Source organism: Hirundo rustica, chromosome 20, assembly GCF_015227805.2.
Source record: "Hirundo rustica isolate bHirRus1 chromosome 20, bHirRus1.pri.v3, whole genome shotgun sequence".
NCBI lineage: Eukaryota > Metazoa > Chordata > Aves > Passeriformes > Hirundinidae > Hirundo > Hirundo rustica.
The window spans coordinates 4,867,333-4,895,068 of NC_053469.1; the positions used below are offsets into that span (position 1 = coordinate 4,867,333).

Genomic DNA, 27,736 nt, shown 5'->3' on the forward strand with positions numbered 1-27,736 from the left:
CTGAAATACCTCCCAGAGACACAACGGGGTGGAAGGACACTGGGAAACTGAGAAACCACCACATCTTGGGAACTGGAAGGGCTGATGGCAATTAAGGCAGCAAAGTAATGAAATGTGGCGTCTGTCTCGCAGCATCCTATCACTGCAGCCCCAACAGGAAGTTCAGGCACTTTGGTGGGTGTCCTCCATCCCTTGAACCCATGATTTCTGAGAGACCTTTTCCTTCTCCAAGACTCACAACTTGGCTTCTTGAGTACACCGAGCTCTGCCTTAGCAGCTCAATCCACTTGCAGCCCAGCTGGAAGCTGACACACCATGCCCCTCCAAGGCTGTAGTGTCGTGTCCATCACTGCCTCTGAGAACATCCCTGTGCTTCCTGAGGAGCTGGAGCTGCCATGATAGAGCATCCTCTACCCTGAGCCAAAAACCTCGCTGGACACTCCAGCGGGTGCAGAGAGACAGGGCAGCCAGGACCTCCTCGGATCTGGGCTCCAAAGGGCTGCAGTGGGAGTGCTGGAGGATATGCCAGGACTGAGAGTTAAATGGCTTTTTCCAGGTGATGATTTAAGCACCCAGATGGCTCCAGCTGGCACAATGAGCCCTCACAGAGCTTTCCCAGCATTTTTTAAGCTTTGGGGCACAAGAAGCTTCTGCTGAGATGCTTTGTTTTGTTGTTGTTTTGTTTGGGTTTCCCCCTGCCCCAAATAAAAGACAGCAGCTCCTCTTTGCACCAGGTTGTTTCAAACTCCACTTTTCCAATGGAGAGCTCTACCAGTCAAGGATGGGCATGGGAGGGAACTGCCACAGCTTCCAGGGCTACTCATTGTCCCATGGGCCAGCACAGCATCCATCCTCGGTGTACAGAAGGGAAGCAGCCCCGTTCCTATCATTTTGGGGATCATTCCCCAGGAGAAGGCTCCTGAGGAGATCCCAAACTCTTCCTCACACCTGAGAATGAGCTGCTGAGGGATGAATAGGGCTGGCTCAGCGCTGGGCTCCCACACCAGGGTGGCTGATCAGCACAAGCTGCAGACCACCAGCCCCACTGGGGGCTCAGGGAGGACCCCACGTGCACCTGCATTTGCAGCATGGACTTGCTGCTGAAAGCAGTGGGATTAAGGGAATGGGGTGGCTCTGCAGAGCATCCCTGCCTCCCCATAGCCCACAGGGGTTGGACAGACTCCACCAGCCCAGAAAACCGTTTCTCTCTCCTCTCCTGACAGCCTTCTGCCGCTTTCTCTTCCCAAGATGGTCGCTGCCAGTAATAGCAGGGAAAGTCACATCCAAGCTGGGAAAATAACCTGTTATTTTCCCAGCTGTGATGTCAGAGCTTGTCACACTTGCTGGCTCAGCAGCGGGGTGGGCAGGGCGCACCTGGCTGTCCCCAAATGGCCACTTGGCCTGGCTGTCCCACAGGGGCTACTGAAACGTGCCCCTTTTTGGTGGCGGCTCTGCTTTTGCTCCCCAAACGCGCTGGGAAGCAGCACATTCCTGCTGCTGGGATGGGGCTGCCCGGCTCCCTGCCGTCACTCTGGGTACCACAGGAAGCAGCATGTTTGGTGCACCCCAGCTCCAGGGAGCATCTCTGCTCCTGTCCCAGGGACACCCCAAACCATGTCCCCTTCCCCTGTCCCAGCAGTGCTGAGCCCCAGCACATCTCAGGTGTTTGCACGGTTAGGAAATCCAGTCCTTCGCTTTCCTCTTTCCTCTCCCTCTGCTTCCACCACAGCTCCAGGTTTCTCTCGCTGAGCCATCCCCACTCCTTTCCTCCTCACCTCCTGCATTTTCGTCTTGCCGGAATCTGCTCTTTAAAACTCACCAAAACGCGGCAGAAAGGATCAAACCCCATCCACCTTTAAGCACCCCGAGCTCACCCCCTCTCTCCCCACAAGGTGCCACCACCCCCCCACGTCCTTCGAAGCCACTTAATCCATTACCAACTTCACAAAGCCGGGCTGGGGGAAGCGCTGGGCCAGGGGAGCAAACAAACGAGGCAGGAATAAAGCCCGGCTCTCAACGCCGGACCCCGCTCGTGGCTGGGGGTTTGTTTCTTTCCCCACTTCTCCTCTGATGGACAAACCTTTTTTTTTTATTATTATTATTATTTTCTTTTTCCCCCTGCTTGCATTTCACTTGCAGCCCCGTAACAAAGCCGTCACCTCCGCCGCCGCTCCGCTCCAGGGAGACGAGTTACAATTACAAATTGCCACCACAATTAGTGCTACTTCTTAGAGGAATTAGAAAGGGGAGAGGGAGGCTCGCGTGCGATTGATTGCTATTCATCCTGCTTTACGGTGACCTTGCTCTGGAGACGATGATATTCCTTCAGCCTGGAAACGGGGATTTAAGGGGGGAAAAAAAAAAAATTAATTGTAAATTAACAGTAAGAACACACATTTCCTTTCAATTAATTTAAGCAGAATGAGGGGGCGTGAAGAGCAGGCGTTTGTTAAGGCCTGTACAGTTTAATTATTTTTTTTCCCCCCCCCAAGAGATAATGTAATTAATCTTAGAGGAGTCGGGGGGGGACACGGAGGATCGGGGAGAACAAAGCAGTTAACAGGCAACGGAAAAAATTAAGAGCCCATTATGTAAATGCAGCGTGTTTTACAGCCCTGGAGTTGGGAGGGGTCTGGGAAATAAGTAAAATAACGAGGCTGGCTGTGCTGGGGAAGGCTGCAATTAAACAGAGGGGCTTGGTGGCACCCCACTGCTCAGGGGGAGCTTGGTTCGCCCCCAGAGCCTGAGTGAGGACAGGGAAGAGGCCCGGGGTGTCGGGGAGGGTCCCGCTGCACCCCACGGACCTGAGCGAGTTGATGTTGATGAAGCCGGTGGCGTCGGCGGGCTCGTAGTCCCCTTGCACGTTCATGCTGCGGAGAGAAAGGCGCTGTCACCGCCCTGGGGTCCCCGGGAACCGGGGCTGCCCTTTGGGAAGGGAGGAGATTTGGGGGAACCCCAGACTGCTCTCAGCTGCCGCTGCCCGCTCCTTGCCTGGTGGCTGCGGGGGGCTCAGGACAGGGTCCCTAAGGAAGGGACATGGGGCTCAGGAGCTCACAGGCTCCACACGGCCCTGCCAGAGGCACAGCCCCAAATTTCCCTCCTTGGTCCCTCATGTGCATCATCCCCACGCTCTGGCACCGCACAGGGATGCTCAGCCCGCTCCAGAGCGATCCTACAGGTCCCATGGCAGGCTCTAGAAAAGGGGTGGGGTCCTGGGCAGGAGACACTGCCCCGGGCATGAGCAGGACTCCAGGCAGGGACATCCCCACACTGCTGGGGGGGTTTTGGAGCTGGCAGCCGATTCAGCGGTGCTCAGCACATCCCCTTTCCCAAGGCAGCAGCCACCCTCCGAAGCCCGACTCCAACGATTTCCTACATCCCCAAAACACACGGCTCATTTCCCCAGAAACCCCAAACCTTAAAGGAGGAAGTGGAGGGAAATAAAGAAGAAAAAAAGAAAGGAAAAAAAAAAGAGTTTACAATGATTTTACCTCCCCTGACGGGCTACAGAAAAACCTCTGCGCTTTTATTTTTGCTCATTCGAGTGGTTCTGACCTGCTCTATAATTACGTTACTTTCTACCTACTGTGCAGAGGCATTTCCACACAGCTCTGCCTCTCACAGCTTTCTCTCGGGTTCCTGTGACGCCGTCACTCAAAGGCTTTCAAACCAGCGATGTAGAAATCAAAAAGAAAAGGAAAATGGTTGGAGACGCAGGGAGAATAAGTGCCCCTGCTTTTCTCTCCCTCTCTCTTTTTCCTCCGGCCCACCCCCCTCTATCCTCCTTTTTTTTCTTCCCTCTTTTTTTTTTTTCTTTTTTTTTTTTTTTTTTAATACTTTATTCATTTAATCTCTCCAAGTGAGAGTGCGAAGCATAATGAAGGGTTGGGACAGATTATTAGGAGCTGTTGATTTTGAGGGGGAGGGAAGGGGGAGAAAAAAAGCCAGAGAAGAGAAAGAGAGAAGATAATTTGACATTTACTCCAACTGATCTAAACTCATTCGGGTGTATTTATGGCTTATAAAGTGTTTAGAGAGATTGAAAGGGGTTGAGGGAGGGCTGAGGAGGGAGCGAGCAAGCGAGAAAACAACATGAAGAAAAAGGGAAAAGCCAGAGGAGGGGGAAAAAACCCTATATTGACTTGAAAACATGGCTCGTGCTTCAGCCAGATGCTGGGCTGGGCCCGTGGCGTCACCTGTGCCTCTGGGAATGGGATGGGATGGAGTGGGGTGGGATGGGATGGAGCGGGATGGGATGGAGTGGGGTGGGATGGGATGCTCACTGTCACCACTCCTGCCCACCCTGACCTCCCAGCCCCGCTCACCTGACCAGCTCCTCGTTGTAGAGCGACCGTGGGGACTCCCTGCCCAGGATGTAGACCTGGCCCTTGAAGACGGAGAGGCGGACGGTGCCCACCACCGGCTCCTGCGAGCGCCCGATGCACTCCCGCAGGAACTCGCACTCCGGGCTGTGCCAGAAGCCTGAGGACAGGAGATGGGATCAGCAAGGGGCTTGGGGAAGGCCACAGGGGGTCTGGGACCCCAGGGCATCCCAGGGTGGTCACCAGGCTGTCTTACAAAGCAGGCCCTGGGTGACTTCCAGGGGAAGGGATGGAATTGCAGGGCTGGGAGAGGAAATGAGATGCTGGGACACACAGGTTGAGCCACGAGGGGTGGAGACCTCAAGTGTTTCCCTTCTCCTTGGTGGCCCTCAGGATTCCACCAAAAGAGGATGGAACAAACTAGAAATAGGCCACGGGGCCATCCTTGTGCCAGCCCTGCTGGGCAGGGGTGATCACGCAAATAAAAAGATTTGCTAAGTAGGTATGAAATTGCCACTCTAAACCCACCACCTTGAGAGGGCCAGGTGGAGACAGACAGATGGACACAGAAACAGGGGGGAATCAGCTCCCAGCCCCCCAAGAAGGGGATGAGCCATTCTCCCCTGGGATGGGCAAAGTAGGGCAAACCCCAGCATGTGGACTGTGCTCAGGGGGATGCAGCCCCACAGGGATCCTTGAAACCCCCTCAGCAATGGGGGTCCCAGGGGGGCAGTCACCCCAGCAGCTCCCATTCCCCACCCCAGAGGGATGCAGAGCTCCCCCCAGATCACACAGCCTGGGCTGACTCTGGGGCCGCAGCGGGCTGTGCTTTGGGGCACGGGTGTCTCGGCAGCCCCGAGTGGGTTCTCCACCTTCCCAGCCCCACCAAGGCCAGCGAGGCTCAGCTTGTCCCTGCTGCTGCTTGTGGGGAAGTTTGGCTTGTCCCCACTGTGGTCCCAGCACGAGCAGCTGGTGGGACACAGGTGGGACACAGGGAATCAGTGCTGGCACCCCAAAAAACCCCATCTAACCCAAACCAGCCTACTCCTGCCCTGGCTCCAGTGGGGACAGCAGCCCCCGGCAGCCCAAATGCCCCGAGCTGAAGCCCAGGCTGGGTGTTGGGGTGATGTGCAGTCACCCCACGGCCCCCCCAAACACATCCTGGGGGAGCAGCTACTGGCACTGCAGGTGCTTGGCCCTGCCTGCCACCCCCACGCCCCTCCTGTCCCTAAGCAGGGTTATTAGGCAGGGAGTCCTCCGAGACCCAGAATAAAGCTGGGGAGATGTAGAAGGAGATAGAGGTGAGGAAGAAAGAGCCCATTCACTGCCCTCCGGTCACCCCCCGGTTTTATCTCTCCGATCTCGCACCGGTGCCCTCTCACCTTTCCCTTCCCAGCTGGGCGCCGGGGCCGAAGCCATTAAAGAAACAAACAATTTCTTTTGTTGTTTGGCCTCACCAGCCCCTGAGCAGGGCCGTGTCCTTGTCCCCGGGGTCTTTGCGGCCCCGCTCCAAGGCACAGCACCGTGGCCCCGCAGCCCCTCACCACCAATCCCACCTCTCTGAGCTGACCCCCCTCAGCAGCTCCACCGCAGTACAGCCGGGGGGCTCGGGGACCCCTTCCCTGAAATCAGCACTGCCACGCCAGTAGGAACCCCGGCTCCAGGCAAATACACTCCTTTTTTTGGTGCCCACCCTCCAAGCACAACTCCTCGAATAGCAGGATTGATGTAAAAAATCTCTGCAAAAATAAACCCCAGACACATTAAAATAATAACCAGCTGCTTAAAGCCTGACTCTGACAGCTCCAGGTGGGAGAAAGCATCCCCCCCTCCCGACCCCCCACGGCAGACACTGGAAGCGATCCCCCTTAATGACCTTCCCTCCATCCTGCCCTAATCACGGCGCAGGCAGGGGGACAATGGCATTTCCGCACCTGGAAAGGACGGGAACTGGCTTCAAAGCCACCCCTCCACAATGGGATCAATAGGAACAGAGGGAAGATAAACACTAATTCTCCTAAAAACTGGGCTAGCTGCAATAATGAGGTGTTAAAGGAAGGTGAGCTTGAAAGCCTGGCCTCCGGCAAGGGGACCCACGGGTGCTTATTGCACCCTGTCGGGGTTGTTCCTTGGATTCAGGATTGGCTGGCAGGGAAGTCTTGGACCAAGCTGGAAATCCCTGGGGATTCAACACGTGGGGCCAGGGAAACAGCAGCCTCTGCCTGGCAGACGTGGGGAGGGAGAATTTAAACCGTGATTCCCCCGAGCGGCTTTTTAACCCGGTGGCTGCACAAGTGAGTGGTCGGGAATAAACAAACAAACAGGTTTATGCCTGGACTTAAAAAATAATAACAAAGAAAATGTATATGTATATATATGTGTGTGTGTGTGTATATATATATATAGTCAAAAGAAGGGCAGCCCAGGTCGAAGTCTAATAAAAATGACCAGAAGCAAAAGTGGCACCAGAGAATGAATGAGGGCAGAGGCTGTGATCTAAGAGGAAGGTGGCAAAGGCTTCTGCAGCCCCTGACAGGGCCCTAAAAGATGATTTAAGCAGTAAAAGGCCTCAGGCATTAAATGCCAATTGCTGAGGAAGATGCAAGAGGGAATGTCCCTGGAGGGGAAGGTGACAAGCACTGGCACCAGAAACTGCAGGGGAGAAAAACCTGACCCAGCCCTGCTGGATCTGAGCTCCCAGAACCAGGTTGTTTCCAGGGTATCTTCCCATGGAAGACCCCATAGGAATCATCCCAGCCCTGGTGGTTAGAAACACCTGAAAAGTGATGGGAGGAGGAGCTGGGAGGCTGAGAAATCAGGGCCTGTAAATGGGAAATGTTTGGCCATGGGACAGGAATCTCCAGGGATGGCAGCTTTGAAACAAGCACACGGGTGTGGGCAATGGGGTTTTGAGCCCGGTTAGGGCATTTTGGGCTAATCCTGCTTCCTTTAGCTTAGCATCAGAGACTGGGTTGGGCTGGACCCAGGGCAGCGCTGGATCTCCTTCCCTGCCAGGCCAGGGAGCTGTTCCCTGCGGCACAGGGGAAACGCTGAGCTGCCACCCCTCAAACTCACCCCCCGAACCCGCGCTGCAGCCGCTCCCAGGAGGAAGGACGCAGGGCTTTTGCTGCTGTCCTTCCCCGGCGGGGTGAGCCAGTGTCCCCTCGTTCCTCAGCGCTCCCAGCCCTCTCCAGGCAGCGCTGTCCTGTCCCGGAGCCCCAACCCGCAGTGCCCCTGTGCGGGCTGTGCACCGCATAGCACAGCCGGGAGCCGCCGTCCCACACTGCCAGGGCACAGCGACAGCTCTCCAGCTTTCAATTTCCAGCCCTGGCACAGCGTTTAAAGTTTGTGCGCCCCGTATGCCAGCGTGCACGAGGGAAAGGCAGAGGTGGGAGGGGTTGGAGGTGAGAGCTGGGGAAAAAGGGGGCGAAAGGATGGTGAATTACATCGGAATGTGCTGGTTGGGATGAACTGGTGGCACTGGGCTGGGAGAGACGACGTGAGCGAGCCCTCATGGAATATGGCATCGCCTCCCAAAGGCAGGCACAGAGCTCCCTCGGCAGGAAAGCAGGCACAGCGTGAGGGTTTGCTCAGCCCGAGGTTTTGCTCAGCCCAAACCCACCTTTCTCCCTGGGAGCAGCCTCAAAATCCACACCTCAGTTTTACAACCCAGGGCAACCTGCAACCTCCAGCAGCAACGAGGGAGGATGAGGAGGGAGGCTGGGAGGGTGCTGCTGTGGCAGTTCTGGACTGTACCTACCGTTGTACACCAGCTCTGAGAATTTCAAGGAGAGTCCCTGCTTGATTTTCCGCACTTCCCGGTCCATGGTGAAGGCCTCGATATCTAAATGCGCGTGGTATAGGATCGTTCCTGCTGGGGTCTCATAGATACCTATCCATTTTTCCAGGCAGGGGGAAAAGCAGAAAAAGAGAGAGAAACGAATGAGACCAAAACTGTCAGCAAATGACAAAAAATAATGACTTGGCTGACAGAAGGAGCCGTGGTCGAGCGCATTCAGTCTCAGCTCGCTGTAAAATGCATCTGTCATTATATTCATGCTGGGGCTGAGACAGTCCACTCCGCACCTTGCGGAGAAAATTTCTAGATTCCCCTCTTTGAAGAGGCACTCTGACGAGGCTAAATGACAGGGTTTGGGAACCGATCCCCCCCACCCATCCGTGCCCAACGGTCTGCGGCTGAAAACCTGTAATTAACGGAACGAGCGGGGCACAGGCATGGGGAGCGCAGGGCCTGAAATACCCTCCTCTCCCCTCGGCTGGCGAGAAAGGGCCCCGTGCATCCGCTGGGAAGCAATGAGGCTACCTGGGGGCTGGGAGGGCAACCTCCTTTGGGGCTGGCAGGGCCCCTCCAGTCCCTTCCTGCTGCCCCCCCATTGCACAAGGCCTGGGGATAGAGGATGCTTAATTATTTCGGCAAGCTGCTCCTTTGTTCCAGCCCTTGGGGGCTTGTTTTGTGCGTGATGTGGTTATTTGGTGTTTAAATGCCAGTATGGCCGTGCGGTTCTCCCATCCGTGCTGGATGCAGGTGGAAATATCGTGGGGAAATGCTGAGCTGGTCTGGCAGCGAATACGTGATGGGAAAGGTTGGAACCTGTCCACAGCCAGGGCTGCTCCACCAGCACGTCCCTGTCCCCTGCCTGGGCATCTGCTGCGGTGCAGTCACGGGAATGGCGAAGGGCACAAAGGAAGCCTGTAGGAAATTGTCCCCACTGAAGGGGATGTGTCCCCAGCCAGCCCCAAGAGAGGCTGAGGGGAGCCCACGGGGCTCAGAACTTCAGCAGGTTCTGTTCTCTCAGTGCCCTGGAGAGTGGCACAGGCTCACCAGGTCCTGTGTCACTGCGGCCACAGTCCCACAGGTACAACGGGAGTCACAAACGCATCAGCCTCTTCCATCAGACCTCATCCCAAGCAGTGCCCAGGATTTCAGCATCCTACAGGTGCAGACCACTCTCTGACAGTCCCAGGGGAGAGCCAACCCCTCCTCCCCAGTGCTGGTGCAGCCCTGAGCAGCTCAGGTGTTCACCAAGCACCCACTCCTTCAGGCCTGTGGGAGCAGACAGCCAAGTTAACACCAAGCCCCAGCTGTCCCCATGGGCACAGCAGTGACACAGCGAGCTGCTCTTTGACCCCTCCAGCCCCTGACTGAGGAGCTGAGCCCACCACCAACACAACTACCATTCCCTCTCCTTCCCCTTAGATGTTAAAGCCAGTTTGGGCTGAAGATTTGGGTCCATGCCTTGACCCCCAGCTCCTGCCCATCTGCGGGTGCTGGGAGAGAGGAGCAGAGCGTGTCAGTAGGGCAGAGGGGAGGGCAGCTGACAGCCGCTCTCCATCCTCACCACTGCCGAGGAGACAAGAGACACCTTCAAAGTGACACTCGCAGCCCCTCCAAGCGTCTATTTTCATCTCCCCATGTTTACAGGAAAAAGACAGAGGTGTCAGCACTGCAGCCCAACGATGCTTCAATCACCCCATAATTACTGCCGGGGAAGGGGGGACAGGGAGGGAGGCAGCGAAGGAGACAGCTGCCGCTACTTAAAATTTTCTAATTTGTAACCTCGGCTGTCACTTCACCTCCATCCGAGCAATTTTGCCGCGCTGAGTGCAGGCTGTCACTCCCGACGTCATGCGCGGGACAGGAAGGGATGTGGTGCCTTCCCCAGGGGAAGGGCAGGGCAGTGCTGTGCCCATGGGAAAACGCTGCCCAAATTTCTACCCCTGCTCCAGGGCTGAGGCCGAGCCCTGAGGCCGAGTTTGGCCCGGTAGGTGCTCGGTGCAGGGAAGGGGTTTTGCACTTTCCTCCTCCATCAGCCCAGCGCATCCAGTGGAGGAAAGGGAAAAAGGAGGAGAGAGCCGAGGGGAGGAAAAGCCCCAACCAACGGCAGCGCTTGGCTTTTGGCAGCGGCCGTGCCCCTCCTTCCCTCTTCCTCCCCACTGATTTCATTTACCTCGCTTAATTAGCCCCCCTTCGGAGTTAAAAAGATAATTTGATAATGAGGATGTGAAAGGGAGGGCGAGGCAGGGCCGTGCTCCTGCTGCAGCCCGGAGCCCCCGGCCGAGCCGTGCCCCCCGACCGGCTGGAGCGGCTCTCCCTGGCACCCCGTAATTAGCCACCCTCCTCCCACTAAAACAAATATGGCAAAACCGAGTTAATAGGGCTTAAGAGGCTGGTGCGAGTGCGTTCCGTGCGCCCCTCGCCCATTAGGCCTTAACGAAGTCCAATTAGGAGCTTAGTAAAAATCAATGCAAATGAATTTTTCCTCTTCTCTGACTTCCTGGGACTGAGGGGGATGAGGGAGAGGAGGAACCGTCGCTGCCACCTCCACCACAGGGATGGCTCTGGCCGTGCTGCTGCTCGTGCCTCAGTTTCCCTGCAGAGCCCCAAATCCGCAGGGCAACCGCACACTGCCGGGGTTTAAAGGATTGTCTCCCCGAGCCCAGCTCCCATCTCCTATCGAGCCTAAATCCATTTGGGGTCCAAAATGCTCCAGGCAGTGGTGGTGGGGTCACCCCGAGCTGCTCTGCACCCCAAAACCCTGGAAGACAGCAGGCACCCACGGCACCCACCTGTTCCAGCCCGCTCCCACCCCGGCTCTCCCTCTCCCAGAGCAGATTTCCAGGAGGTTTCTCTTAATCCCAAGAAGCCAGCCAGGGGCGGGATCCTGCTCAAAGCACGGGGGGAGGCTACCCCAAGGTGTCATCCCCACGGGGAGCCACCCCAAGGTCCGATCCCCGCAGCGCTGTCCCCAGACCCCCCGGTCCCCCCCGCACAAACACGGCAGCGATCGCTCGGCGATGTCACGCAGGAGACAGGCGTGACAGTTAAATGGGGTTTAGAGAAATTATTAAATGCTGGAAGGGTCACTAGAGCGTGTCAGTGGCTTTTAAAAAAAAATAAATAAATAGAATAGATTTTGACAAATTACTCAGCATCCTGCATGCAAATGAGCAGGCTGGAGTGTGCGGGTCGCGGTTGGGGTTTTTTTCCTCCTTCTTTCGGTTTTGATTTGATTATTCAAACTCAGAACGAATGATTTGGGGTTTTGTTTCTTGCCCTGTGGTGAGAGGAACATCGTGGGCTTAGTCTTACCAAAATATTTGCTGTTGTCCTGCACAGAGAGCAAGTTCAAAGAAGGGAAGCGTCTAATTAAATATTAACGAGGTTTAAAAGAAAAGAGTTGGAGCAAGGAGTTGGGAAATGATGCTGAGGTACCTCCTTACTTGGTCTTAGGCTTGCTGCCTCCAGAGGTTTCCAATGAAATTGATCCCAATGGAAGATCAATATTAGGAAACATGGTCTTAAAAAAGTGCACATAGATCAAATATTTGCTTTTTTTAAAAAGAAAGAACAGTAACTTGGACCCATTTCCTGTAGTTTGTACAGGTATTGGAGGGTCTGGCACCATCCAGGCCCTCCCATGAGCACATCCCCACACAATCCCACGGCCTGACGTGTTTCCTGTGGGCACTGGGACCCCGGGGCAGTGCCAGCAGCGGCAGTGAGTGGGCAGCTGCTGTCATTGGAGACCAACAAGGAGTCCCTGTCCCCGGAAATCTCTGCCAAAAGCTGATGGCGAGAGAAAGGTTGAGGGCTGCTGGTGTGACCTGAACCAAGGCACCCCAGGATTACTGAGCATCCACCACGGTTTTCCTGATTTTTTTTGTCTTTTCAGAGCAGGACAGGCTCACCTCTGGACTTCATGCCAACGAAGCGGTTCTCCACGATGTCGATGCGCCCAACCCCGTGCTTGCCCCTGTGAGGAGGAGGGAGGTGTCAGCAGCCCCACAGTGGGACACAGGTGGCTGTGAAAGGTGGGTCAGAGGGGTGGACAATGGGGAAAAACCCCAAATGGCAGCAGGCCAGCCCCTGAGCAGCACTGCTGACCCCCAGTAGAGACCCCAGGTAAGACAGGTGACAAAGAAATGGATTTTTCTCTCCACCAGTCCCTCATTTGTCACTGGGGCCACCAGCACCACAGGCAGCCGTGGCACCCAGGCCACTGGAAAATAAACTGGGCAAGGAGACAGGACATGCCACAGCTGTATTCCCAAAGTTACCTTAAAACCACTTATTAACCATTTAAAAAGTGAACGAAGTGGAAACGTTCGTTCCCATTCACCAGCAGGAGGATGAAGGCACAGAGGAGGATGGCCAGGGACTGGGTGGCACCTAGGAGGAGTTGGTGCCCTCAGGGGTGCTGCAGTATTTTTGGGAGGACTCCTGAGGATGGTTCCGTGCCAGCAGCAGCAGAAACAAGGCATGGGGTGGAGCATGGAAAGAAAACCCCAAAGGAGCTGCTGCTGTGGAAATAGAACTAGAAAAGGGCAATGAACCTGGCCAGCAGGTCTCTGTGCCCCAAAAAAGTCAACTCTCCACACAAAAAGGGCACTGAACCTTCTCAGGGAGACAGGGCAAGGCAAGATGTGAGAACAGGGCTTCCAGGACTGAGCTGGGACAAGTAGTAAAGGGTGCCCTGCAGTGGGCAGGGCAGCTGGGGCACACAGGCAGCCCAGAGAACATTCAGAGGACTTTTTAATCCTCCTTATGCACAGTGAGCAAAACCCTGGGGTATTTATACAAACCCTGGGGTATTTATACAAACCCTGGGGTATTTATACCCTCGTGCCCCTGGTCTTGGTGCCCAGCTCTGCTTGCTGACATTTATGGCACAACCGGGAGCCAGCTGGGACCATGCCATCGCTGACCACCACCCTTGGGCTCATCAGGACGTGCCTGCTGTGAGCATCCTGCTCCCACCCCACGCCGCGTCCCCCGGGGATGCCGCCCTTGTCCCCTGGACAGGGTGGCACTCACGCGATGTCGTTCAGGTACACAAAGAGCTCCAGGGCCGAGGAACGAGTGGCTCCATCCCCGGTGTTGGTGACCTTCACTGGGACACCTGCGGAGGCGGGGAGAGAGGACGGGCAGGATCAGCCGGTGTCAGGATCCCCCCGGAACATCATCCCGCGGGCGTTAAATAGATGTGACAGATATGAACTCTAAATAACTTCTTAAAAAGGCATATCCAAGCTGGTGCGAGGGGGAGGCGAGGGGAGGGAGACCCACCTCGGGAGAGGAGCGAAATAAATAAATTAAAAAAGGCCATAAAAACGTCACACCCCCCCCTCCTTTTTTTTTTTTTTCCTCTCTCTCTCCTCCCTCACTCATTATTTTTTTTAGGGCCTGTGAAATTGCAACCAGGCCCTTAACTAATTGAATTTCACGCTCCGCAATTGTCTTACAGCGCAGCGCCTTCTGTCCCACCAGCCCTTGCCGGGGAGGGGGGGGACAGAGTGACAAATGTGTGCCCCCCCCTCTCCTCCCCTCGCCAGCACGGGGGGTGTCCGGGGGGGACCCCCACACCGGGGCACGGCTGCTCGCACACGCACGCACACGCACCCCGCGGCGGGGTGCTCCCTGCCATGAATTAATTATTGCACCTTTTCTTTTTTCTTTTTTTTCCTTAATTTTTTTTTTTTTTTTAAGGGCACCGGGCAGGAGCAAAGCAGAGCAGGGTGGTGGCGGCGGCGGTGGTGGTGGGGGGGGGGCGATGCTGAATAGAAAGAGGCATTTTTCTTTAGCGGTGTGAAATGAGCAATAAATGTATTAGGAAGCTGACAAGGGGGCTGCGGGGCCCACAAAGAAAAGCGGTGCGGAGTTGGAGGCTAATCCCCCCTCCATCTGCCCTCCTCATTACCATTTAACGCACTATCAGTTGCCAATCAGCCTCAATGCCTCCCTTTCTAGTCTTTATTATATAGGCGCCCGCAAGAGCCCTGTCTAGTGATGGGGGCTGTCAGCTCGCCCCCCCCCCCCCTCCCCTTAAACCCCCTATTTTTCAGGGGTTTATAAACTCAGTTGTAAATTGCTATTAAATGTAAACTCGCGGCAATAATGAACCTTAAGCTGCTTCTCGGCGTGGGCCCCCCCACCCCGCGCCCTCCCCTCGCCCCGGCTCTTTCTCTCCTCATCCTCCACCGGGATATTGGCCGGGGTCCGCTCGGCGAAGAGCCGACGTTGTCGGGGCTGTTGTTGCCGAAAGCTGCTTAGCCTTTGAAATAGTTAATAATTAGATTAAAACTTCAAATAAATTAACTAGGGGGCTGAATGGGCTGCCGAGAGGGGAGCGGGGGGTGGGGGCTGATGCTCGCAGGGCGATGATGATAATGGAGCAGGGAGGCTGGCGGTGGGGAGGGGGTGTCCCCTCCCAGCAGGGTCTCCCCCCAGCCCGCGCTGGGCTCGCCGCTGCTGCCAGGGTGGATGGTGGGCACGGGGACGGCCGCGGCTGGCAAGAGGCGGAGATGCTGCCCGCTGTCCCCTCCTCAGGGGTGGCTCCGGGGCTGGGTGTGTCCCCGGGGAGGTAACGGAGCGTCCCTGTCTCCTTCACGGTAGCATCACCAGTCAAACCCTGCTGAGCGTCTCCGCAGCTCTTACACGGGCCAGCGCCACCTGCGTGCCCGCAGAGCCGCCCGCAGGAGAGGGCACCCTGTGCCAGCTGTGCCCTGATGGCAGCTGAGGGGGCTCAGACACCTTTCCACTCTCAGGAAAAGCCCCCGAGATCTGACCAGACCCTCTGCACACCCCAAAGAGCCCCGGTGGGCTGCAAGCACCGTCCTGAGCCCCGATGCCACGAGTCCGGGCTCACCCATCTGCCCCCACCCTGGGGATACCAGAGAACCCCAGCCCCAGCTGGGAAGTGGCACTTGTCTCAGCGGCCCAAGAACAAGGCTCTGGCAGCAAGGAGGCTCTTACCCCGCTCAAACTTGATCTCCAGCACGTCTGGGGCGTCGGGAGAGTTGGCCGGATCACAGGTCTTGGTGTAGAGCCCGGGAGGAGCCTGGTTCTGCAGGGAGAGGGAGAGAAGAGGGACAGTCAGTGGCATTGCCATGGCCAGCACTGCTGGCAGCCCCAACCCCGGGGCTCATCCCCCATCCCGAAGCGCGTTCCCCTCCCCGGGGCGCATCCCCCATCCCAAAGCGCAGCACCAGCGCGGCACCGACGCTTACCGGGGGCCCCGGGAACAAAGGGGTTGGCAGAATCAGCCAATTTTTCCCCTCAACTTGATCTCATCTTTTCCTCCAACGCCCCCACAGCTGGAGGCGGGATGGCTGCGGAGAAGCAAGTCAGGCAGGGAAAAGCAGGACGCTGGCAGCGAGCGGCGGGGCAGGCGGGCGCCCGCACATCCCCACACCGCGGCCGGGCTTATTCGGCGCTGACCGAAAAAACTAATGAGGAGTCCTGACCCCAGCAGGTGCTCCCGGCACACCGGCTCTTTCATGGTGTCCCCGGGGTTAATACACACGGGGGAAAATAGAGCAGCAAAGCAAAAACCCATTTCAGAGCACGTCAACCTTTATGTGTGTATATATATATATATATATTTTTTTTTTTTTTTTTCCCCCTGAGATTTATAGGGAGGAGGCATTCTTATCTCCATCAGAGCCAGGCCAGCAGAGGCTCGGGTGCTGACGGTGAATTGCTGCAATTGAAGTGCGTGCCAGAAGAAGTGGGGGGGAACGGGGGGGACGGGGAATGTAATATAAAAAAGCTTTCCGTCCCAGAGAGCAAATGCTTTGCAATTTCACGTGGCCCCTCAGCACTCACCCATGATGCGACTGCACAGGCTGACCCCAAAATACTTTCAGATCTGTGTTTGTAAACTCCTGCCTGCAGAGGGACTCCGCAGCCAGCCACAGCTCCAGGGTGGACGGGGAATGGAGGCACAGACACCCAGCAGCACCATGGAGAGTCGAGCAGCCTTTTAAAAAGGTGGCAAACTGGTATTTCCCCACTAAACCCAGCCGGAGCTCTGGGTATCTCCGGGCAGGAGGCCCCTGCCTGCGCCCACCTGCCCAATGCCTGGCACACGCTCTCCCTGTCCCTCTATTCCTTCTTAAAGCACAGCTCTTCCGCTCGCTTCATCCAATCATAGAATAGTTTGGGAATGGAAGGGACCTTTAAATGTCCCTTTGCCTCCTTTCTCTTACATTGCAGCAAGGAAAAAAAAAAAAAAAAAATTATGAGGTATAAAGCAAGTTAGGAAAAAAGCCTCGTAATAATCCAACCAAAAGTGATTGCAAAAAAACCCCACAAAACAACAAAAACAAAAAAAAAACCCAAAAATCTTTTTAAAGGGAAAATTAATAATTTTCATCTAAAATTTTTCCAGATAGGCAATAAGAATTTTAGTGAGAAGTTTCCTTTTTTTTTTGTCTAAATGTATTTACATTCGGTGGATCACTGCCAGCACCTGAGGGAAGCCCCCACAGCTGCACCGCATCCCACCCTCCACACTGGGGGAAGAGCCCTTGCCTCACCCCGAACCTCGGGGTGCACATCCCAACAGCAGGCACAGCCGAATCCCGGGAATCCAGACGAAGATACCCAAGGCTTCGCTGCAGCAAACCTCTCCTCAGTTCTTATTTTGTGTCATTTTTGCCCCTTTCCCTCGTTTCAAGGGAGAGGTGCATCTCGCCCGTGCCCCCACGCACAGATTACACGGGCCGTGGATTTCAATTTTACATCGTCTGGCCTTTCCTAGCCCTGATCACACTTATTAACTAGATGAACCTGTGAAAGATGATGAAAAACTTGGAGTTCAAAAGGAAAAGGTGGAGGGGAGTGGGAGGGAAAAAAAAAAAAAATACCGGAAAGTATTAAAAACTCTTTACTAAACATTGCAAGTCAAAGTCAGGTGGTTTCCAATTTTCCGAGCCAACTATGAAAACCCCTATTAAATAAAATAACTAAATAGAAATAAAAGTGACATTTGGCTTGCATTCCATCATTACGGTGCGAGCCTGTCCTCTTTTTATTCTCTCTCCTAAAAGCACAGTTCAAATGACAAATAGTTTGTTGCAGTGTATCAATGCCTTCTATTTATCCCTCCCCGCAGGGGGGCTAGTCCTGCAATGTCATCTTTAAAGGGGAGAGAGGGAAAAAAAAAGGGGGAGGAAAAATGGGGGGGAAAAAAGGAAGAGTGTGTGGAAAGTGAGAGAGGGAGGGGGGAAGAAAGAAGCAAGAAAAACGGGGCAAGAAGAGAAGAAATTGGAAGCAAATGGTCCATGAAGTAAACCATGATGCAGAGCTATCGATGCCGCAAATGGTTTATTCATCCGGCTGATATTGTTGTGCCCGGGACTGAATGAACTCTTTCAGAGTGCCATATGAAGTTAAAGCAAGTAAATTTCTATCTTTCTCCACATTAGCTGCCTCATTGCCCTTCAATCGGGCCTCACAGAGGCAGAAAATAGCTCAACCATCTGCTTTCAAATCCCTGCGTTTGGCAGGTCCCGGGGGTTTGGGGAGGGGAGCCCGCAGTGCCCGGCACCCCCGGATCCTGCCACGGCCACCTCGTGCCCAGCGCCGCTTCCCGGGCCGGGAAGGGGACAGCGGTGACACCGCGCTCCGGGAAGCCACCTCCCAGCGCTGTCCTGGGGTGAGGATGCTCGGGGATGGGGTCAGGGCGCCGCTCAGCCCCATTTTCCAGGCTGGCTTTGGGAAGGGAACGGCCGAGGGAGAGGAGGGGAGCTGGGCGCGGCAGGGCGGGTCAGGCTGGCCGCGGGTCAGCCCCGTGCCACCTTCAGCTAAAGACGTGAACGCGCATCGCGGTGCCAAGCACTCCCCGCGATGAGGAGACCCCGCGGGAACCCGGCTCTGCAAAGCCTGACCCACAGACACCCCTCTGGAGGGCCGCAGAGCAGGAGCGGGACCCCCTCTCCACCTTCCTCTTCCTCTCGGCCCCGCCGCAGGCACGCGTCAGCCGCGCTGCGGGAGCCGCTGCGGGCACGGAGCTCGGGCGGCTCCGCTCCCTCCCCGCCCGCCTTCCCCTCCTCTCCTCTCCCCGGGCTGTCTAATTAGGGCTGATGGATAGTTTAAATAGCGGCCGGGCTCGGTGACCCGCTGGAGCACGAGCAGCGCCGGCAGGACCGCGGCTCGGAGCGGCCGGAGATGCGGCGCTGTCACAACTCCCCTTGGTGGCCAGAGCTGGTGGCCCCGCGGGTGCCCACAGGGTCTCCGAGAACACCCACCCAACGCGGGGTTTCACCCCCACGGAGAGCGGGCCGGGCGAGCTGCAGGGCTCCTGCCACTCGCCACCAGCTCTGACTCTCTGTCTAATCGCTCCTGTAATGCTGCCCCGCGACATCGTCCCCTCCGGTGTCACCCTGAAACTGTCCCTTCCCTTATTCAAGCTGACGGCAATTGAGGCGCCGGGGGAGGCGGCGGAGCCTCCCCGCACACGCGGACGGCCCCGCCGTGAAATTGCCAATTAGGCTGCAAATACACCAGACGCCCCCGGCCCCGTGGCGGCCGTGATCGATTACCTTGGGGTTCTCCAGGATCCCGGCTTCGTAGCTGCAGCAGGCAGGGAAGGAGAGAGAAGTCACTGCAGCACCTGCAACTTGCAACCCCAAAAGCCGCCGGGATGAGACCCCCGCTCCCACCCACCCAGTGAGGATGGGCATTATAGATAGGTTATGGATTGCCAGAGCATTTTAGCAGCTTCCCTGAAAGGAGAGCCCCAGGTTTAGGAGAGTCCAGGAGATGAATGCTGCCACTTGGAATGTGGACAACAAGATGGAAAGGGAGGATGGAGGATTTGGTGTCACCCACGGTCGGCATGTGGCAGCCTGGGACAATGGATGTGCAAAGGGCTGTTCTGGACATGTAGGTTGGAGGGGACTGGGGCTCCAGATCCCAAATCCTCACCTCACAGGGGCTCCCCAGCTCCTCACCTGATGTGCATTAGGTTCTCATCCATGCTCCAGGGTGTCTGAGGCGTCACAGGCACCGGGATCCCGTGTTTCTGCCAGGAGAAAGAGTTGGGGTAAGACAGCCTGCAGGGGAAGCCAGCCCTCATTGATGCAGGACCAGCCCCAAAACCACAAAGGCACAGCCCATGGCCACCAGCAGCACAGAGCAAGGTGGACTCCCATGTCCCTGAGCAACATCAGCTCCACCACAAGGGCCACCTCCACAGGGACATCAGGGACACAGCATGGCTGGGGGCAGAATGGCCCAGCTCTGCCACAGGATGAGGAGGGGCCCCAGAGCACCCTGTGAACCCCAGAGCACCTTGTGAACCCCAGAGATGGGGACACCAGCACAGATGCTGCTGGCTTTTCCCAACAGGTCCAGGCCCAGGATGGTGCACAGCCCTCAGGTATGTGGTGGGACTGCTCCTTGCAGGACCAGGAGCCTCGATGACCCTCTGGGTCCCTTCCAACTCAAGATTCTATGATTCCCCCAGCAAGGGGAGGTGACACAGGGATCTGAGCCCCCAAATCCACAGGATGCTCTAGAGCCTAATGAGAACTAATGCTCTGTCACGAGGGAACAGCAACACACATGCAAACACGTGGCGAAGCAGACACACCCCGAGCAGGTGGCAGTGTCCCTCTGAGCCTGGGCACCTCGAGCACGCCATGCCCAGGGACGTGTGGCCCCTCAGCAGCCGCCTCCCCTCATGTGCAGCACGGAGCCCAGCTCCCTAACAAGGTCACCAGCGTGCTCATTTATCCACTGACACTTCAATGGGGGAAATTGCCTGTGAAGACGAGGTGAATACGCGGGGGAATTAGCGGGAGAGGTGACGGCAGCGCGCTGACGCTGGAGCCAGCGGGGACATGGCCCAGCCTGCCGGGACACCGAGCCACGATCCCTGGCTCTGGGGTGGCCGTGGCAGGGCAGGGATGGGGTCAGCAGCTCCCACGGAGCCGTGATGTGCCTGTGGTGTGCCCTGCCGGGCAGCTCTGGCATTTCAGTGCCACCACAGCAGGGACATCAGTCAAGGGCTCAGCTGGGGACAGAGGAAAAGGGGGAGAAAATGCTTGTGGTTGTTGGATCACAGCCCTCACACCATCACATGAGATGGAACAAGGTTCTGAGATCTCCTAATGCTGCAGAGGGACTGACTCAGCCCTGCTCCTGGGGGCACATGGCCTCAGGCTCATGGGTTCTGATTTGCTGGTTTCCCACCATAATTCCAGCACAGGGCCTGCTGGGACCCTCCATTATCCAATCTAGACCTCCTCTGGCACAACTCAAGGCCATTTCCTCTTGCCCTGTCTTGTATTTGTGAGAAGAGACACCACCATTGGCACACCCATCTCACCTGGGCTGTACAAATCCATCTTTCACACCTGAATACCCCGTGATCTTGAGCTGACTTGTGCCCTCAGCCAGCCCTCTCCTGCCAGCTGGGGAAGCCAGTGCCCCCCAACCCATCCTCCCCCCATTTCCAAAAGGATCCTCCGAGTCCAGCCCCAATATCGATGGAGCCTAGGCTGCCTTTGCTGGAGCCAAAGGTGCCAGGACCAAAGAGGGGTTTTGTTCTCAGCTTCTGTCCCACCTGGCCCTTCCTGGAGCAGCATCCAGGAAAGCCTGGCTGCTCTCACTGAGCTGTGTGAGGGGGAAGCAGCCACTGGCTGCCAGGGCAAAGCTGGCTTCAGCCCCCGGGCAGCAAATCCATGGAAAGAGCTGTGCCACAGTGAAACAGAGCCTCGCTTTCCCTGGCACCAATGGAGTCCCAAACTTCATCATTTTCTAATTCCCCCAGCACCAAGGTGAGCACATGTGTGTGCTCAAAGGACCTGGCCGTGCATCTCCCCGCTCCTAAGGATGAAAAAGAAGGGAAACCACCTTTATTTTGTAACCTATAACCAGAGACTGAAAAAGTACTTAAACCTTCACCCCACAACCCTTTGCTCTTGGAATGGGGCCCCAATCCATTTCATTTCCCTCCCCCCCCCCCAAACAAACAAAACAATCCCCACAACCAAACAAAACCCCCAGACCCAAAACACATGTTCCATTTTCCATATAATAAAACCGCGGCGCTCTTGATAACTCCCCCATTTGACAATTTGTTTGGCAACATATGGAAAGCTCTCGTAAACTCGCCCCTTCATAATACAGCGGCAGATGGCAAACACAATCCTCAACACGCCGCTCTCTCCCGGCAGCCCTAATGGGCTCGGAGGGCTCCTCACCCCACGCCACATCCCTCCAGCTCCACACCTCGCCTTCCCAGAGATTACCCAGGCAGCTATTTAAAAACTGAAGCAATTTTCTGGTTTATGCACAGAGCTGACTTTTCCCTTTTGATTGATTGAGCCGAGTTGTCAAGCATTTCCATGAAGTCGCTAAAAAAGAAAGGTACCCTGGTGGGCACATAAAAACCTGATGCAAAACTTCTAATATGTTTTATTGTAACTTGTACTTCAAAAAGGAAGGGACAACAAAGGTGAATGGATTTGCTTTGTCTGTTCCACAAGTCAGAGAGCTGGGACTCGTTTCCTCAGAAAGCAGGTTACAATTAATAGCCAGGTAATTATGGGGCTTTTAGAAAGGAAGGAGGAATAAAATAATAGAGGAAAGCAGGGGGGGAACCCTGACCAGGGAGCTCCTGAGTGGTGCTGCAGGGATGTTGTGCAGGGCGTGCTGCTGTCACCCGCCAAGTCGTGAGAAGCAACCTGCGGTGACCCTGAGCATCCCATGGTCACTGAGAATCCCACAGCTACCCGGAGCTTTCACAGCCACTCTGAGCACCTTTTGCTGCCCTGGGCATCTTATAGTTACCCCACACCAGCTCCTACCTTGGCATAATCCATCAGCTCACGGCGCCCAGGGAAGCGCTGGTAAAACTCGGGCATTCTCCACGGCGCGACAACCTGGCAGGAGGGCAGGAGCGTGAGATGAGAAGCTCCCTAACCCCTCGTAGCCCCTGGGAGCCAAGACCTGCAGGGTGTTGGTTCTCCAGCTGAAATTTAATCTCCCAGCACAAGGTGGGAGTAAACCTAACCAGGCGCTGGATGCAAAAGGGAAACAGGCAGCATCGATTAGCCAGCAGCTGCCTTGGTACTGGCTCTTCTGCGGCCTCGTGGCGTTTGGGGTAAAAATAGGTCAATTAAGGATCATTACAGCCCCCTGAAATGCCAAAACGTCGCTGAGTGCAGCTGGTGGCTTGTTAAAGTGAGGTAGGGCCATTTGTATTGGTGTTAAAGCCGAATTCCCAGCAGCTGCAGAGAGGCCAGGAGCCTGGCAGTGGGGAGGCAGGGGATGGTTTTGGGTGCCTTACCTTGATCTCGGGACACAGGGCATAGCAGCTGAGCTCGAACCGAACCTGATCGTTGCCCTGAAACATGAACAGAAGGTGCTGAGGGGTCACAACACACACATGCAGCCTCTGAGGAGCTGCCATGGCTCTCGTGGTGATATTGCAAACCTTGGGCACAGAGGGCAAGGATCCTCTGTCCCACGGGACCATTCCTGGTCCCTCTCTGCGGCTGGTTTGAACCTCAAACAACCTTTCCTGTAGCTCCTGAGAGCTGTGTGTTCAAACCAGATTCGGGTATTTTTTCCCCCAAACACATCAAAGGACAAAGAAGGAAGAGAGCAAGGTGAGAGTAAGACCGCAGTGAGCAGAGGGATGCAGCAACTCATAATCAAACAGCTCAGAACCTCCCTTTACCTTAATTGGCCCTTGCTGATGAGGTGACACTAATGAGTCCAGGTAGCTGGGAAGGGACAAGGAGCAGTAGGAAGGCTGGGAATTACGAGCACTTCCAAGGGAACAGCACTCACATTCTCCACCCTCACCGAGGGGTGTAAGGACCCCCACTTCCCTGCCATCGGCCTGGAGGATACATTTACACCCGGGCCGGGAATTCCCGAAGGACTATTACACACAGGCAGGAACATCCAGCAGAGCACTCATTTCCCTCACGGGCCCAAAACACGTCCATCTGCTCTGGGACACCCCAGATGGTCGCATTTAAGACACCGCAGCCGGGTCGAGTTACCCGCAGTCAGCCCCTGCCTGTGCCCGAGGCTTAATGGCTTGGGGAGGGCAGCCAGAGAGGGTGGCCCTGCCAGCAGGGGTGGCTGGTGGCACCTGGGAGCCCAGGGGATGTGCTGCTGCAGAAGTCCATCTCATCCATCCCTTTTCTGGATGCTGCTGCATCCAGAAAAGGGATGGATGAGATGGACTTCTAGAAAGGGGTGCAAGGACCCGGTTGCAGCAGCAGAGAGGGTTATTCTGGTCATGGAGCCCTCCAGCTGCCCCTTTGCCCCATTTCCTAGGTGCTGGAAAATCCCTCGGCGGTCTCCTGGCTGCATTTAGCATCCCCCTTCTAGCAGAGTCCCCACCGTGGGGACCCCCAAGCCCATTGCGATCCCCCCAGGGAGTCACCTCGCCTTACCCCAAGGCTGCAGGAAGAGGAGAAGGAGGCACCCGGCAGGTGCCAGGATCACCCAGAGCCCTCACCTGCCCCAGCTGTCCCCGTCCCGGACTGGGCAGCGGCTGGAGGTGCCGGGGGTGACCCACGGTCCCGTCTCGAGGGTCCCACGCCCCCACCGCGCTCCCCGAGGGGGATTCCCCCTCTCCAGGAAAGGGCCGGCCCCGAGCATCCCTTTTCCACGGTCTCTGGCTGCCTCTAGCGGCAAAGCGTCCTCCCTGCGGCCAGCGGGGACAGCCAGGACGGGGACAGGGACCGAACAACCGGGATAAGGACAGGGATGGGGACCGGGACCGGGACAGCCGGGATAGGGACAGGAATCGGGACACGGAGAGCCAGAACTGGGGACAGGAATAGGGACAGGGTCTGGGACAGTCGCACCTATTCCAGGACTCCCCTAACCATGCCGGGTTGTGCTGGCTGAGTCTCAGCCGACTCCTGGCCCGGGAAGCCTCAACATTTTGAAATTTCTACCAGAAACAGAGCGTTCAGCTGTGACTCCAGCCTTCCCAACAGCGAGACGGAACCGAAATCGGGCACAGGAATCCCAGAAGCGAGAAGGAAGTGTTGAAACGTGGTTGAGTTTTGCGCAGTCCCCACAAAACACCCCGCTCATCCCTCCTGGCACCCACAGCTTGGCCTGTAGACTGCCCAGCTGCCCGGTCCCAGCACCTCGAGCCATCCCTGCCCGGTGCCCGTGTCCCCCCTGACCTTGCCCGTGGCCCCGTGGGCGACGTGCTGGGCTCCCTCGTGCTGGGCGATCTCCACCAGCCTGCGGGCGATGCAGGGCCGTGCCAGGGCCGTGCCCAGCAGGTACCGATCCTCGTAGAGCGCGTTGGCCTGCACTGCCGGCCAGATGAACTGCTCCACGAACTCCCTGCTGACGTCCTCGATGTAAACCTGCCAGCAGAGGGACGTTCCTGATGGAAGGGTTGCTACGGGGGAAGTGCGTTCCTCTAGAGTTTTAGGGACGGTGCAGCAAAAATTCTCTTTGCCTCCCTTTTCCTAAATGCTGGTTAAAGGTTTTGGGGCAAAACCTCTGGAGAGGGGATTTCTCATTGGCATGGTCCCCTCTGGGGTGTGTGAGACCCCGTGGTGGGGACTGAGGGGGGAACACTGTTACCTTCTTGGCCCCTAGTGCCAGCGCTTTCTTTCGTGCTGCCTCAAAATCCTCCTTCTGCCCAATGTTGGCCTGGAAAGCAGTTAAAATAAATAAATAAATAAATAAATTTTAAAAAAAGACAAAACCAGACTCAGTGTGAAACAAGACCACAAAACCCAGTTTGGCACAGGGCATCATGCAAGGCATGACAGAACCCATGGTGGCTGGGCTTGAGGACTCCCAGGATGGGCAGGAGGGGAATTCCACCCGCTGAGGTGGATATCTCCGGGCCCTGCCCCCTCTGCCAAGCCCCTTGGCTCTGCCCTGATTCCCTGCCTTCATTAGCAGAGGGTCATTAGCCGGCAGGGACAGGCTGTGCCACACAGGGCTGGCAGCTCAGGGACTGGGCCGTGGTTAACCAGCGTGAGCAGGGTCACCACCACAGCCACGCACACTCCAGGACCCCCGTTGCTCATCCAAGCCCCCCCAGGCCAATGGCCCAGCACCCCTCTCCACCCCAGCCCCTGGGGACAGGGTTCCTGTGACAGGGCTCAGCACAGGGCTCACCAGGTAGGCGACGACGTCGTAGCCCTGCTCCTTCAGCCACACCAGGATGCAGGAGGTGTCGAGCCCCCCGCTGTAGGCGAGGACCACGGTGCCCTTGGACTGAGCCATGGTGCTGCCAAAGCAAAGGAAAAGGGGGTCGTGGTGCCACCCGCCCTTACTGCAGCCATGAGCCACGGCATCAGGAAGGATCAGCTGAAGAAAGAGATCCCTCAGGCTGCAGGGAGCCAGGGCAGGGCTGGGGGCAAGAGGAAAAGCCACAGCACTGTGACCACGGCCAGGCTGTGGCTCTCAGCCAGGGAGGACACCCTGCCTGCACACCCACTGGTGGCAGGACAAAGGAGGAGGCCAGGGCAGCCAGGAGGGCTGTTTCGCTCTTACCTTTTCTCCGTGCTGCCTGCCCCACGCTCTGCACGTGCCCTGCAATGCTGGGGAGCTGGGGCTCACAGCTCAACCCCTCGCTCTGGCAGGACCCAGCACGTCTGCAGAGAGCTGCCACAGCTCAGCCCCCAGGGCCCATCAGGACAGCAATGGCTGCAGGGCTGGGGGGCTTGGCAGCGTCCCCTAGAGCCCAGCCCAGCCCCGGTTTTAATTAAAACGCACGGGGCATTGGTTCTAATTGCACTGCACGTGTTTTCTGCCAGCACAAAACACCTGTGTGGGGATTCAGCTCCCCTCACCCTCCAGCCAAGGATATCAAGGACTTCAGCCAACAACGGGAGAAGGTGAAGGATGCAGCAGCCTGGATCTCAGGGGATGGTTGGGGGTCCCGGGCAGGAAGGGGCTCTGGACTGTCCCTGCAGCCCCTGGGCCAGGCTGGGAATCCCAGGGCCCCACGAAGAGGCGACGCCAGCTGACCCTTGGCCGGGGGAGGAGGACGGCGGAGCCTGTCCCGAGCAACTTCGCCACTGCTGCAGCCGAGTCAGCACAATCCTGCTCCTGCAGGCCGGGAAGGCGCCGTGCCGGGCTGCTCCGGGCTGGCTCACCCGGCCCCTCTCCCAGCGGGATGCGGTTATGCCGGGGTGTGCCCCAGCACCCCGGTCCTGCCAGCATCCCACGGGGCACGGCTCGGAGCCAGCCAGGGGCGAGCTCTGCCCTGCTCCTGCCGGGTTCTTGCTGAGGAACAAAGGGGTCTGGCAGCCCCGTGCCCTTTCCTCCGGCTCCCCGAGCCTGCCCGTGCCCGTCGGGCTGTCACGCAGGCTTGTGCAAGCAGCGTTTCCCTGCTCGTGGGGCCCTGTGCCTGTGCCAAGCCGGGTCCCTGCCCAGCGAGGTCCGGCCGTCCCTTCCCCACCGGGGCATTTACGGGAAGGCAGTGGCAGTTTCCGAAACGGCCCAGCCCTGCGCCTGAGGCTCCTTTTGAGACAACTTCCCTCCTTCAGTCCCAGACTCATCCCCGCTGTGGCCACCAGCATCGCTGTCGTGGTTGCCAGGCTGAGTAAGCACCTCCGAGACCGGGCACACTCGCTCTCCAAGTGGCCCGGCAGGGCGATAGGGAAATGCCTCCGACTTGTGCCTGCTCAGACATGTCCCGATGTCGCAATACCCGTGGGGCCTTGTCCTGGAGACGCATCCTGCATCCCAGAAAAGGGGTGGGGCCCACAGCCTTCCCAGCCCTGGAAACAAGGCTGGTGCCAAAACCGCCTGCCCAGGAAGGGAGAGCCCCGAAGTTTCAACGTTCGGTGGCAATAAATCAGAGCAAACAAAGGCCGGCGGAGGGGAACGCGGCGGGGCTTTCTCAGCCCTTATTATTATTCCGGAGCAATTTCCGTGTGAGTCGGGGCAGGGATTTTACTGGAGAGGCTGAGGCTGCCCTACGCCGAAGGAACACTGCGCTTTCGGTTTTAAAACCAAGAAATAAATAGAAAGAGGGAGGAAAAGAAAAAGCCTGAAACTTTGGTAAAGAGGGGAACTCTTTGCCAGCCGGGCTGGAAGAACAGCCGGGCTGCTGCCTGTGGGCTGCGATGGAGCAGGCAGGAGAGGCAGGGACAGGCAGGAGGGGCAGGAACAGCCTTTCCAACAGCAGAGGCTCACTGGTGCTGGGGTTTTCTTCAGCATCACTCCTCCAACCTCGTGGAGATCCCATCCTGCTCCCCAAAATCCCCAGAGCAGAGCATAGAGACCACGAGGTGGTACCGGCTGAGAGGTCTCGGTTCCTGTCCCTGAGGGTGGCCAAGGGGACCCTCAAGGAAATGGGGCTCACTTGGAACCCTCCACCCATCCCAAACTGAGCTGGGAAGGGCTTGACCGCAGTCTGGGAAAGGGCTGGCACCCCCCTGCCCTGCTCCAACACCCGGAGGTGGGGGACACCCGTGGCTGGGTGGAAACGGGACAGACAGGATGAGGGGACATCCCCCAAGGCAGAGGCGCCCCTTTGCCCCCTCCCCCTGTGCCGTGCCCGCACTCACGCACTCCCGGTGTCCGGCTGCCCTCGGTGCTCTGGTCCGGTGCCTGGAGCATCCTCCCCCTCCTCCTCCTCCTTTATAACCGG

General features: G+C 57.0%; 1 protein-coding gene across 2 annotated transcripts; it reads right to left on the bottom strand.

Annotated features, from left to right (window-relative positions):
• Positions 1 to 1,889: 1,889 nt before the first annotated feature.
• Positions 1,890 to 27,690, bottom strand: ASS1 (argininosuccinate synthase 1). 2 transcript variants are annotated; one of them, XM_040083523.2, is made up of 15 exons: positions 27,654 to 27,690; positions 25,252 to 25,363; positions 24,706 to 24,774; positions 24,294 to 24,482; positions 22,424 to 22,480; positions 21,942 to 22,016; positions 19,080 to 19,150; positions 18,669 to 18,699; positions 15,097 to 15,187; positions 13,159 to 13,243; positions 12,033 to 12,097; positions 8,083 to 8,214; positions 4,326 to 4,482; positions 2,805 to 2,870; positions 1,890 to 2,330 (listed from the first exon to the last, which is right to left on the bottom strand). In XM_040083523.2, the coding sequence occupies exons 2-15, from the start codon at positions 25,357 to 25,359 to the stop codon at positions 2,276 to 2,278; spliced, it is 1,251 nt and encodes a 416-aa protein (XP_039939457.1). In that variant the 5' UTR covers positions 25,360 to 25,363; positions 27,654 to 27,690; the 3' UTR covers positions 1,890 to 2,275. The 2 variants fall into 2 exon arrangements, with proteins under 2 accessions (XP_039939457.1, XP_039939458.1); XM_040083524.2 differs by lacking the exon at positions 27,654 to 27,690 and adding an exon at positions 25,630 to 25,797.
• Positions 27,691 to 27,736: the final 46 nt, after the last annotated feature.

Excerpts from the sequence above, each read along its gene's own strand:
- ASS1 (XM_040083523.2), bottom strand. The coding sequence starts at position 25,359 with ATGGCTCAGTCCAAGGGCACCGTGGTCCTCGCCTACAGCGGGGGGCTC. Across the intron at positions 24,483-24,705 it reads TGGCACTAGGGGCCAAGAAG|GTTTACATCGAGGACGTCAG; the intron begins GTAACAGTGTTC and ends CTCTGCTGGCAG. Across the intron at positions 8,215-12,032 it reads CGTTGGCATGAAGTCCAGAG|GTATCTATGAGACCCCAGCA; the intron begins GTGAGCCTGTCC and ends AAAAATGGATAG.